This window comes from Vollenhovia emeryi, unplaced genomic scaffold (genome assembly GCF_000949405.1).
Source record: "Vollenhovia emeryi isolate VEMERY1.0 unplaced genomic scaffold, V.emery_V1.0 DF939132.1, whole genome shotgun sequence".
Lineage (NCBI taxonomy): Eukaryota > Metazoa > Arthropoda > Insecta > Hymenoptera > Formicidae > Vollenhovia > Vollenhovia emeryi.
In genome coordinates this window covers 1,263,177-1,276,824 of record NW_011967234.1, presented here as the reverse complement: position 1 = coordinate 1,276,824, position 13,648 = coordinate 1,263,177, and the positions used below count along the sequence as shown (strand labels likewise).

At 42.9% G+C, this 13,648-nt stretch overlaps 1 protein-coding gene across 3 annotated transcripts in view; it reads right to left on the bottom strand.

Annotated features, from left to right (window-relative positions):
• The window catches only part of LOC105568014 (transcription factor collier), an 80,065-nt gene that overhangs the window by 47,589 nt on the left and 18,828 nt on the right, over window positions 1-13,648 (bottom strand). For all 3 annotated transcript variants that reach the window (XM_012023354.1, XM_012023353.1, XM_012023352.1), the window contains exons 5-6: window positions 8,957-9,030; window positions 8,485-8,553 (exon numbers count right to left, since the gene is read on the bottom strand). In XM_012023354.1, coding sequence (XP_011878744.1) covers window positions 8,485-8,553; window positions 8,957-9,030 — 143 coding nt within the window. The remainder of the gene's footprint in view (window positions 1-8,484; window positions 8,554-8,956; window positions 9,031-13,648) is intronic.

Below are 13,648 nucleotides of genomic sequence, written 5' to 3'. Positions count from 1 at the left end.
TACTTTCTTTTCCAAATGGCATTTTTCAATTTAACAAGATTAATAATTTTCACAATTCTTATCTTATCGCAGAATAAGCCAAACATACTTCAAGATTATAAGCTTTTATGTTTAACAGAATAACATCTAACTGTTACTTAAATGGCGCACGGAAAGAATAAGTGCGTAATTCTACGAATGTATAATGTAAATTTCCACATTTAATGCCGGCTACGCAGACAATAGGATTGAAACAATGAAATGGCACTCTTTACCTTATTGTCCCGCGCGCGAGCACGCCCGCAGTAATCTGGGTATTGGTACGTGCCCGATGTTTAGAGGCTCTAGAAAGTAATTGAGTGGCCACGCGACTCTTCAAGTGGCCTCCCCTATCCACATCATGCACTGGTCCCTACTAGTTCGCTCTCGTCGTTGGTAACCACCTGTTCCGAGCGGAGAACCTGGGCTCCCTTTCTCGCTCATTTTTCTCACTCGTGCGCACACGCGCGCGGCAAAAAAAAAGAAAAGAAAAGAAAACACGCACCACTACCACGGCTCTAAATTTGCGTCGTGCGATTCGCCGAGGGATTGACATACGGCCGATGGGCGCCGCCGTTTTTAAAGCCCCTCGAAAGGACCCATCGCTGCCATTGATCGCCATCGCCGACGTTGTCATTCTACGACCCCGTGTATGCGGATGCGCCCCTCAGATCTGTTTGCCCACGTTCTTCATCGAGACAAACGAGTCCTTCTTTGCGCTCGTGCAATTCTCTCGCTGAATCGTAATCCATTAATGATGGCGCTATGATTATTTATCTATCCATAGTTTTGTTTGAGCAGGAAATAAAAGCGGGACATTATTTCGTCTACTCAGTCTGTCAATGTTAATGTTGTAAAGCATTGATTTGTACAAAATAAGCGTAGTGACACGGATGCTTGTGTGTTAAAAAAATACGAGTAATACGCTCTTTAGACAAAGTGTCGCAAACTCTGGCTAAGAATAATGGGAGAAAGAAGGAAATAAGAACAGAGATCGATTTCGTAAGACACGAAAGAGCGCGAGCGAGAGGGGTCGTGGGAGGGAGAGAATGCAGAGGACCGAATGCCATTTAGAGTCATCCACCGTGTCTCAATCTAGAAGCACCCTTCCAGCCATCGGCGAGCCGTGACGGTTGGCATCTGTTCCGCGGGCCGGGACCCCAACGAGGCTGGTAGAAGCAGCGCCGTTGGTGGAAGCGTATAATGCCGCGTTGGTGCCGCTACAAAATGCCAAGGGTCTATCAACATGACGCCTAGACGATGCACCATCAAAAACGAGTTCGCGCGGATCGAGCCACAGGCCGTTTTTCGAACGGTTTCATTCTCCAATCGGCTGGAAATAATCGTCTCAATGTATCGAATCACGGAAAGCGTTAAGTGACTCGAACGTTAAATTGCGCTAAGCTAACAAATTTTTTCAAGTTACTTAATCCTGCAACTTGGTGCTTTTTTCTACAAAAAAAATTATATTTACGCCTAATACTCCGGAGATGAAATTGTTAAATTGATTTAAGTAAGAAAAGCGACGCGTGCGATAAGAAAATTCACTTTTGTGACTCGGCTGAAAATAAAATGCGTTGAGAAGAAATCGCGATATTCCGGCTTATATACAAATTAAAATGCGCAGATACGTGGCTCGATCGTTTGGCATGGAAACAGGAAGGAGAAGACGAAATAAGCTCGGCTTTGTCGACGAACAAGTAGATGGAAGGCCGCCCGTGAAAGAGAGAGAATACTTCTATCTTTCCGGAAGGTAGATCGATGGCGATTTTTCACTCACTTAGCTCGGCGCGCATCAATATGCATTAAGCTGATCGGTTCTCCCTATTGGCTTCTTCTCCTCCGGTGTAAGAGAGACGGGATTCCGTGGTAGCGAGAGGAGGAAGTTAGATCGAAAGAGCGCCGTGAAGACGTGGCTGGTACGTTCCGCGCTTTTCCGCCCTTCCATTTTACCCCTTTCCTCGGCAATGTAAGGAGAGAATAGCAGACGCTGTGCGGGAAGCTGTTAAGATATTCTTCGAAAATAAGGATACCGTATCGGGGTAATTCTCGGCAGGTGGAATAACCGTAAGAGAATCGAGCCGAAGTCCGGAGTACGGCAGAGATTTCGTGGCATCACGAGGCTCCAGGGTACATTTTGGTATCTGACTAGGCTCTCGCATCGCCACGGCGAAGCTGCACTTATTACTTTTTGTACGGACGGGTAGGCCAATCAGCGTCCACTTGCTCGACGACTTTTGGAAAGTCTTGAGCTTTTCTTATTGTTCGCGACGCGTCCTACTTTTACAGCCACGCGCTTTGTTTCCTTTCCCTGCGCGATATTATTCTATTTTTATATTTTTTAAATAAAATAATATTGATCGCGTGATTGATTTTTATCAAATGACATTGTTCCAATAAATTTTTCAATAACATAAATATGGAAAATTTAAGTTAGCACAGATACGCTAACACGATTATTATCAAGGCTAAAAAATAAAGCTTTTGGAAAGCTCGAAAATTATAATATTCAAAGAATCGGTGGCTTTGTACACTCGTCATTAGATATGCTAAAAAATCTATTTCGCGAGGGTGGCGATAAGAGGAAGGAATCAGAGTGTGCAAATTATTTTTCTGGGTAGGGTCGTACGAAAAAGAATGTACCAAATGGTATACTCAAACAATTCCAGAACCGATTCTGTTGATACATAATGGATTGACGGGGTTAACTTAGCATAAGTTTTCCATTAGCTAACTGAATAGATCGAGAAATCGATAATATCCAATATAGATTCGAGATGCATATCGCGACTGGAACGAGTATTTTAGGCGCATTCTGACCATCGCGGTTGGCCAGAAGTCCTCCCCTCAAACCGATCCCGTACATACGTTCAACGAAGATCCGTTAGAGGAAGATGCTTCTAAGTTTTTGTGAGTCGACTAATTGGGCAAATTTATGACTTTACATTGCAGCCGAGTCGCTTTTAGACCCGGAATATTCTCTTTTTCCACTTTACAATCAAAACCGTTCACGATTTCTATTTCGCGGAAGATAGAATTCCGACAAAACAGGTATTAATAAAATGTTATGTACCTGTGCAATTCATCAAGAGGAACTTTAGACAATTTATAGGTCGTAACTAATATTTTGTAGCGTATGTTGGAGTGTAATTTGTAAATTTGGTAGTTTCTGCTTCAGTTTTACAAGAATGATTTGCTGTTGTTTATTGTTGTTCAGCCAAGTCTTTAAACGAATTTGCCGAAAAATAATTAGCAGAGCAAATACCGGGATATTTAATCGGCGATTTCGCGCTCGAACGATCAGCCGTTTTCGCTTTAATACAGAAGCGTGCACGCGCACTCTCGTCCATTTATTTTAGGGGTATGTCGAGAACGGAGGGTGTGATACCCCGCCAACTATAGAGACCCATATGCTCGTCAAGAGAAAGAGAGAACGAGGGGGACAGGGAGGAGGAGAGAACGTACCCGTACGCCACTACTTAATATGTTTTGATTTCCCTAATTGTCACGTCAGAAAATAGCTCTTTCAAGATTAGTCGAACCAAAAATGCTGACGCAATTTAATTTCACTTGATTAGCGCTGTCGAGGAAAAAAGACGATATTTGCGAGATAAGCTTGTCCTAGAGAATAGTAAAAATATTGAAATAACGCAATTCGCATTGTAAAAATTAATATAATTAGGGAAAAATTTATTTTACTGCTAGATAATCTAGTCTCAAGAACTTAACACTGTAAAAGTTTACCAAATTGATAACGCTTTAATATACTGGTGCAAAAAGTCATTTCGCGATATAAACTGAGTTTCGGTCGATCATCGCGTGGAAAAAATGGAAAAGTAAGAACGGCTCTAGTTAGCAATGATAATCGGGTGAGATTTCCCTCCGGAACGTTCGCATAGGTGGCCCTATGCATCGCGTATGTCGTTCGCTTAATAAGTTTCCCTTATCAAAGTGTGTCATCTACAACTGGATAGTCGAAACCTGTTATTATCGGTGTTATCTTTGGTCGATCCGATTCCGATTATTTTTTGTAAAAAGTCGCCCGATACATGTACGTGTTACGTAAAGTAGAATCAATGCTGATCTGACATGTGTGGCCCGTAGGCCGCGCTTTCACCTGATTAGGTTCTATCAGACCACCAAACCATTTCCGATTGCTCGTTACACATAACCGGTATTTTGCAGTGTTGCTCTTGGAAAGTGTAAACATCATGTAGCAATTATCCTGCTAATCATGAGTAGGAGAGCGGGAACCGTTTTGAATGAACCGTTTCAGTTGGTATTCTATAACGTAGCTGATAAAAATACGCGCATAAATATAATATTTTAGTATACATTAATATAATATATGCACATGCATTTATTATGTTATAACAGCATAATATCGACATGTGCATTTAATAAAAAGAAATTAAAATCCTGCTATTTTCTACCATCGTACCGCGACGTCCAAAACGCTCGTCAACGAGCGTCAACTTTTGCTGTAAACAAAAGTAAAGAGGTATAAAATGAAGTGGCGAAATAGAGAAACGAACAATTGTGGTTGAATAAAATATCGCGACATTCGCGTAGAAAGACTTTTCAGCGGGCGCGTAGAAAACGGCATGACCGGCCTTGATATCGAATCCATATTGATGGAGATTCGCTGCAAGGGTGTGAGACAACGTGCCACGATTCGACCAGATTTGCATGCATTAACGCCACAAGCGAGACTGATTGACAATCCGTATGTCATTGTGACGTCAGTCAAATCGCCCGAGCGTCCTCCATCAATCGCAATCAATTAAGGTAACGATTGATTGTTACGCGTTTGGACTCGGAGAAGAGAATACAGTGAGCCGGTATTTATGTGAGGCATAAACGGAACATTGCGCAAGCTACAGCACAGTAGGAGAAAAATATTTTTCAATACTTGACATCGATTTATTCTTTATTCAAATTTTTCATATACCAATTTTCTTTCTCTTTAATTAACATTCCGAAGTTTCAGCGAGAAACATTTATTTAATTGTGAAACTTTTCGAGTACTGGTATTCAATTGGTATTGGTTAAGTATTGAAATATTATTGACGTGTATTTGGCTAGAAAATTTCGTGTTTAAATAATTTCGAGCCGTCATAATCATTTTATCTTTTATACTCTTTTCTATAATTTTTACATTGTTCGATTTACCAATAAAACAATGATAATATTGATAAATCTCGCGTTTATATATATTTTTCAATTTTTTATCATTTAATTTTTACATTAGCATTTATATTCCATTCGCGTAAGAAGCTTTATTAAGAAAATTTATGTTTATGAGAACACAGAAAACATGAATTTTAATCATCTTCCAACTTTTTGGTGCTCCATTGCACGTTTAACGTAGCGCTTCGACGTTTGAGCGATTAAAACGATCTGAAATCTGCTCGGCTCGGGCCTGGCCACGGGCGGATTAACTTTTATCGCGGCGCTGACCAGCCTCGCAGTATTTTTTTTTTGTACAAAATTTCGCCGTTGCGTCCCCTCGGAGAGGCCCGCGCGTAGGCATGGGGGAAGTGAAACGATCGTCGTCGCGCGGGATCCGAAATGGAATCCATCAAATTGACGGAGGGAATGGCAGAGAGGTGCGTCACGGTACTGAGGGTCATCGCGGCTGGTATGAACGCGTAGAGGAGGGCGAGAGGAAGCGACGCAGGAGGAGGAAGAGAACCGCTGCAGCGCGCGAAGGGCGCACACGAGGACTATGATCGATGCCCCGAAATTAAGGGCTTGCCCACTGAGCGAAATAAAGTTAGCCAATCGCGCTGGCGACCGTACTGTTCGAACGTTATTGGCTGCGGCAGCACCGGGGTGCGTTGTTCGTCGCACACCGACCCGATGCCCGATTTTTTCTCGCGTTCCCACCCTCTTTCCCCTGTTTTCGGGGGGAGAGTTTCTGGATACCGGCAATTGGAGAAAGAGAGTGACACCGGAACGCGTGGGCGGAGGAGGCAATGGAGGTGGGTGGATTTTCGTAATTATGAAACGCCGTTAGCCCCCGGGGATCCGTCAGTCGGCGGGGAAGCCCGTGGCGCTGCCCGGCCACGACAATGCCATTTTAATTATGCATGTTAATTGGTTTCCGAGTCCAGCGTAATACCAGCTTCTCTAGGACTGTTCTCGCAATCCGCCTATCGTCGATCGATGCCATCGCGTTTCGATCGATCGATGGACCGATTATATCAAACTGCTGTTCGCGTATAGAAGGGAGTTAAAACCTCTGCAACTTTTATGAATCTGCATCTATATTTGTCGGTTGACGGAATATATGCGTGGGCGCCGGTGCGTTTTGTAATTTCCTAAATTAAATTAAATTTTGTGTAATTAAAAGTCGAAGCTAAATAAGAAGCGCGCGTACAATTCTTTCATAAAAGTTTTAGATAAATTAAAAGGGATTGTTGCGATAAGCGCAAAAGCTTTGACAAATTCGTATCCACAACTCTTTGATATCAAATGTAATAAACATGAAATACATAGACGCATAATTTACACAGCAAGTGCTGATATTGGTTTTTGCAGCGAGAATTACGGTCGGATATTGCATCGAAAGTGGCGAGAAGGGATGACAAAATGATCACGCTTAGGAATACAAACGCTTTGTTTTTCCCTTCAGTCAGGTATACCAAATTGATGGGGGGCGCGTTGTACTTTCTGCACAGCTGAGCGAGCATGTCACAATCGACCAGGACCGCCTCAATCAAAGTGGCATTGATACCCTTCGCTTACTCTCTCGATCAGACTCTCGCGTTCTCCATTGTGGTTTTGTGCGAGACTGAAAATCTATTAGCCTTCCAATATATATATATATTTCCCGTGAGCCACATATATAGACACAGACCTATATACCGACAAGTGTAAGGAAGTATTTTGTGAATATATGTTTGTTCGCACGAATATAAGAATAAAAGTCAGTGATGAAGATGCGACAATCCGAACCCCAAGTTATATTGTACAATATTTTATACGTCAGCGCGTCATGATTGAGGTATCATAAATAATCATGATCACTGACGTTGCATAAAGTAAGATTATTCCGATTGGCAAATGGTAAGATTTAATCCTGTAATTTTGCGGAAGTTACTCATTTGTTTTACTCTCGTTACGAACCGCCGTGTCCACGGAACGAACTCGAGGGTTGCGTTCATCACGACACGCGACCGCTTCGCGGTTGCATTCACGTTACGACGCCGTTGTTACGACATTATTCGAGTGCGTGCGTGCCGTGTGCCGAACGGGCATTTTCGAGATTAATTCTTCTATCGTCTCACCGATCAGCCCAACCTACGAGATTGCATAATCTTTACAGGAAGCTAGTTATTATTCTTTCAACTCCAGCAATACGCGGTTTATCACTGCGGATACATCGATACGACCCAACATTAATGTCGCGTCGACATCACGGGTGCATTACTAACGTCGTTAATTTATTTCACCTTTCGAGGGTGTAAAAAAATTTGCAGTCACGTTTTAAAGACCGCCAAGATTAAGTTTAAAGTATCGCGATTCACGTGCGGTGTTACAATCCAATCTGACCCATTTTGCTATCAAGCCAGTTTCGAACTGATCAACGAGTAAAACACGACTGTCACATGGTGTCGGGGCTAAACCCAACAGGTGCAGACGTCGAAAGACTCGAAGGCGCGGAAAAATAGTTACGCGCGAGCCTACCAGGCTTTACCTGTCACCGGCGCGTAACACATATCCCTTCGAATACGGATGAAAGCTCGAAGCCGCCAGCGTATCGAAGCCCGGGGGTTGAGCACCTCTGAGCGCAAGATGTCCTCCTGAAGACTATCTCGGCCTCGGTCCCGCGGGAAACCTCTTCCTTCCTGCCGTTCCTATCTCAGGATACTCTATAGCCTATTCAGATACCAGGCTCACCCTGCTACACCCCCGTGTTAGCCACGCCACGGAATAGAGACCGGGCGAGTACACGAGAAGAAGAGAGAGCGAGCGAGTAGGTGTATAAGGGGAGTCTATGTTACCATGGACGAGCAGCACCATGCACAAGGTTGGAGGGCGTATAAGTACGCCCGAGTATTCGAGTACTCTTCTACCCGGCTATCCCGCCGCATCTCGTAGGAAACGTATTTTGCAAGCCTAAATGTTCTAGGAGCCAGGTCGCAACGGTAGAGACGGGAGCTCTATCTCATAGCTGGGTCCTTCGAGAAGGACTTATCTGGACCTTTATTTCGTTGATCGTTGAAAGTGACGATAGCGCGGACGACCGGCTGATAGAGGCGGTTTCTACGAAATCGACGCCTCCGTGTCGTTACACTCGCCGTTGTCAAGTCGAGATTCCGTCATGTGCGCCTCGATATCGTGTAACGCGCTCGTTACGCAACGCGCACGAGATAAATTCGCGCATTTAAGCAGATCATGGCCGTCGCGATACCGACACGTTCGTTCCGCGAAAGTTAGATAACGGTAGATTCCACTCACCGGTCGATGATGACAGGATCACTGGGCGTTTCGTTCCTGTTGCCGCAGCTCTTCTTATCGCAGCATCGGCTGTAAATAGACAATACGTTTCACCTGATTACACGTATTTCTTACGAAAAAAGGACACGAGTAAAAGCTCTCGCGCGGCGTCAGAAGTTTTAAATCGGCCTAAAAAATAGCGAAACCCATGGGATTCGGAAAGTAGGCAGCGGAAACTAGTGGTAGTACGTTCCCGAAGTCCCATGGGTCACAATGAGTCAGCTACCCCCGAAGAACGACTACATCCCCGCATGCCTCGTTACGTTTATGCTACAAGGGTGGCGTACGTAGAAGAGGGACACTTTTTCTAGACGCAAACATAAGTCGGCGCGTACTTGTAATAACTTTACATTATAAAAAATGTCGATAGAAATTTGCTCGTAATTAAGTTAATTACGCGGACAAACAAAGACGTGACACGGAAAACACGTACCTGCACATGACTTCGTGCGTAAGTAGAACACGGCACATTTCCGGATTCTTGTCTTGCCCCTCATACATGATTGCCTGTAACAGAAAAGTGATATTAAGTCATTGATATTGTTCTTCGATACACGACTGTCGATACATCGTTAAATTATCCGCAATTAACTTGTAGCAAAATTTTTGTACGTATATAAAAATCGTTTCTATTTCGATCCAGTTTATCCTCTCGCCAACTTTGATTCAATCGTACGACTCAACCATTGCCATTTACGCAATTATTTATTAACATTTTTCGCAATAAATTCATCACGTCAGTTCTGCTCCTTACTTTCTATATACGGAAAGACTTCTTTCAGTAACAGATTTTATTTTCAAGAAAAAAGTGCTAATTAGCACGGACATGGGCGACGTGAGAGTAATCCAGTTCGACAGATAATTCAACCAGCGATGGGAAATATGTAACGTATTAAGCAAACTCGTTGTGTGGATGCGAGTTGAGAAGGGGCTACTTTCCCCGCAGGACTACTAAGCCATGGGCGGCGCAGGCAAATCCGTTAAGCCTCCTTCACGACCACGCGATTGATTTTTATTTAATGACAACACGTCGTTATCCTGTATTCGTGCACTTACCGATGGGGACCTTCGCGCGGATTAACCGTAGAATAACAAAGCGCGAACAGATAGGCTTGCTTTGATCTCTCGTGTATAGCTCTATAAAACAGGAAAACAGCTCATTTCTCAATAAAATGTCGCTTTTATCAAAATGATCTATGTGCAAGATGAAATTTTGCGTGTACTGTATACATTTTTTAACAACAAACAAGAGATATGCATAAATGCGTGTACGCGGCAGCATTTGCGTTTCATGCAACTGAAATGTTACCCGATGTAATTTCGATAACGATTACTTTAGTATTTTGATTTGAGAAATGAGTTATTTCTTCGTTTTGAACGTCTCTTTGCAACGTCCGATCGAAGCCTTTGATGGCGCGAGACTTCGAGGAACGAACGCGTACAATTGCATTGATTGTACGTGCGATTTTTTACGCAATTTCGTGGTTTGCATAACAGCCCTGAATCGCTGGAGTTCACGGCGAGGAACGATAAAATGTAAATATTGTGAAATACAGTGTCCCAGGGAATTCGTCGAGTTGACGGCACCACCGCCGGTGCTTGGCCGGTTAAATGTCGGAGTACGACGGTAATAGTATCAGACACACTTGGTCCCAGCGTGTAGGTGCGACTTCCAGAATGGCGTCAAATATTTATGCGGACGAAATAACCGAATTGCAACGTAAACGAACCGCCGTGGCTGTATATATACATCGCAGTAGGTAAATCAGGGAGGGATCCGGCGTCGAAACGGAGATGTCAGGATGGAAAATAGGGAGGCAAGAATAAACATGGCGGAAAGGGGAAGACTCGAGGTATCACGAACGATGGCAGGGGAAAAGTACATGTTCTTGGTAAGCGCAAAGGAAGGAGTCATAGAACGTTACGTGCCGCTCGGCTATTACGAGTCTTAATAGTAAGGAGACATGCAAACTTATTTATACTCGGAATAATTAACATAAGTATGTACTTTATACATTGTATTAAGCTCTGCCGCGAGATAAGGCGCTTACTTACACCTAGCCAATTAAGTTTTGTGCAAAGTATCGCTTGTTGAATCAGGATTTTTCATTATAGTCGACAGGACAACCGAGAGCGTCATATAATTGCCATACGGAAATTCTTCACTGACATTAATATATTTACATTCTTACTATCGAGCGACAGCAAAACTTTTACTCTTTTTTCTTTTCCTGTATAAGTTTTCTGTGCATTCATATACAAGAAATTACAAATACAAGACTAGAAGGATGCAAGAAATTCGATTGTTCTGAGCAAACATGAGATCAAGGCATAATTTTTGACGCAAAGAAATCAGGGAACAAAAATTTGATTTTTATCAACATGCTGTCGTTTGTTTATGCAAAAATCTTATTTCTGTATGGATGTAAATGTTAAGTAATATGAGACAGACACCTCAATAATCCTTTCGTGTGAAAATAGTTAAAATTATCCTTTACGTCGAAACATTAAGGTTTCTGACGAAATCTAAATAATCGCCGGGTGCGAGCATCCGTAGTATTACGCACGTATACAATAATTGTCGGTTAAACACAATAATGGTCAGGTAGAGCGTGCGACGTGGCATGCAATATTATTTGCTTAACGTTTACTACTGGTGGGCGTATGGGTTTTGTTTATTTTGTTTATTGTGCGATATGTACGAACAATTTGTAAGCAATTATTTTCATTACACAGTGCTGTGTCCTAGAAAATTATCCGTTTATCTGCGTCATTATCGAGAGCACTATCTTTTGGCGGCGTATTCAACGAACGTTTGACTGAACAGGTGGAAAAAGACATGTATTAATATTGTGATTAACATAGAACAATTGTTGAACCGATATAAAGTATCAAAATGTACAATTCCCATTTGCAACTGTGTCTCAAAGGTAAGTGAGTGCAATATTATGAGTTATATTCGTATCGCTACATGTGTTGATCCTGAAAGAGGCTCTACTGTCTTTCTTCCGCTCGTCGGTTCATTGGATATGGCGGGTGTTGTGTCGCAGAATGTCTCAAGGGTGAATGGCAGAAGTAGACGAAGGGTGGTCGGAGGCAACGACATCAAACAGAGGGTCCTGGGGGTGCGACCAGTCAGTACGATCCCCTCGGGGGCCTTTCTTCCGTTGCCTCCAAGTCCCACCAGGAGAATGCTTGGGCCCCCGTCGCAGCTTAATTCCCACGGGAATTACTTACTAAGGACTTATAGCGAAAAGTCCTTCGGAATCTCCGATCATAATCAATTCACGCATAGCACTATATAGTAAAGTTCAACATATTAAAATGAAATTTTCAAACGTTGAAATATACTCTCTGCCATTTTTTGAGTGAAATTCTCACTCGAATCATGGTGTCACCGACCACTTCACTCTATCCCAGTGAATATTTACTCCAATAGAGCGAATTAATTCACTCTAAGAAGAAAGGTGAAGATTTCACTCTTATTTTTAAAGTGAAGTCGTTAGCACTCCAAAATTCACTCAAAGTGTGGTATTCCGCCACTAGATGGCCGCCGAACTCGTAAGTAAGATCACGATAATCCGACATACACGAGACTCCGTCACGGGCCGGGACGGTTCTTCCGCGACAATCGGCAAATTAAGCGAAGTTGTCACATAAAGTATGGATTTCCGGTACTGGCTGTGAATATTAGAATACAGCCTCTATATGCGAAATTCATTTAAAATTTCATTTAGAACTGCACGAAATACTAACTGGCAGTATTTTCATTATTTCTTCAAGTGGAATCTCACTTTTGGAGTGAGATTCCACTCGAAAAAATTTAGAGAGTAGGTACTGCAAAAAGGCAGTTTCTTCACAATTCCTTTTGCAAGTATAATAACTGTAGAAGTTAACTTTCCACAACATATCTATAAAGACATCTGTCATCTTTGAAAATGTCATGACCGCATCTCCATGTGATATTATCAGTTTCAATAATCTAACGATCAAGCGACGATCAAGGCCAGTGAAAGAGATATCATTATCGACATATGTGTATCTTATGTTTGCCATAGGACATTATATCATTTGATATCAGCAGACAACAGACTGATATCGCTCAGCAGAAAAAGAACCGGCGTGTATGATAATCAAACCGTAGCGTCATTCTTTCGGTGCCCTCGAAGATGGCAGTAGTACGAGGAGGAAAGCGAGTACCGAAGGGGGCAGATAAATTCGAAGATAGTCATTCAAATCTGCCGTAATGATTTCCATCCTAAATCGATTCCAAAAGTCCCCTGGGAATCCCCCTCTATATCGGCCGGGCGACCCCCGCGGCCTCCCCCGTACATACGCTGAACAACATACATACAATGTTACCCTCGCCCCTAAAAGAATGTCCACCGCCTGAGGGGAACGCCGACCTCTCTTTCTCTCCTTATCTGTCTGGGCTTAACTTATCTCGAACTTATTATTTCCTTAATCTACGGTTAAATACTCATATTTCAGTATTAACTACGGTTACTTTATATCCTAGACTGATGTCGACTCGGTTTGATCACTTTAAATTGTAGAATCGCGAACGCTACATGAAAGAAAAAATGTAGCAAATCTTATGCGAAATGAAAAATAATGATTGCGTAATTCGATTGAACACTCGTTTTTTGGCTCACTTTGCGAATACTGACGAGTCGACATTGCGGTGAGAAAAACAGCCTGACGGCTGACCATCTCCAACGTCGGATGGAGTTTAAAAAGGTTAGATACAATTTCCTGTTGTTCATTCATTTAGAATAATGGCGCCGCGCGGTTCTCTGCTTCCTCCATACACACGTCCTGTAAATGCTTTTTTTATCCCCGGAACTAATTACCATTTAGCATTTTTAATCCCGCGAAAAAACGCATTCTGGCTCTCGTTCGTCCCCCTCTCACCGGGCGGAAGTTCGTTCCCGAGCGCTTAAAAGCGTACGTTGTTAGCGCCATTCAGCCACGCTGCACGAAACTCGTTTCTTTCTCGGGAAGCAGCTCGTATTTTTCTGGAAATTTCACCGAGAAACGGACGGTTCTCAACATCCTGCGCCTTTTTTTCTTCCCCACTTCCTTTTTCCATTCCTCTCCCATTCTCTTCTTTGCTCTTCCCCCT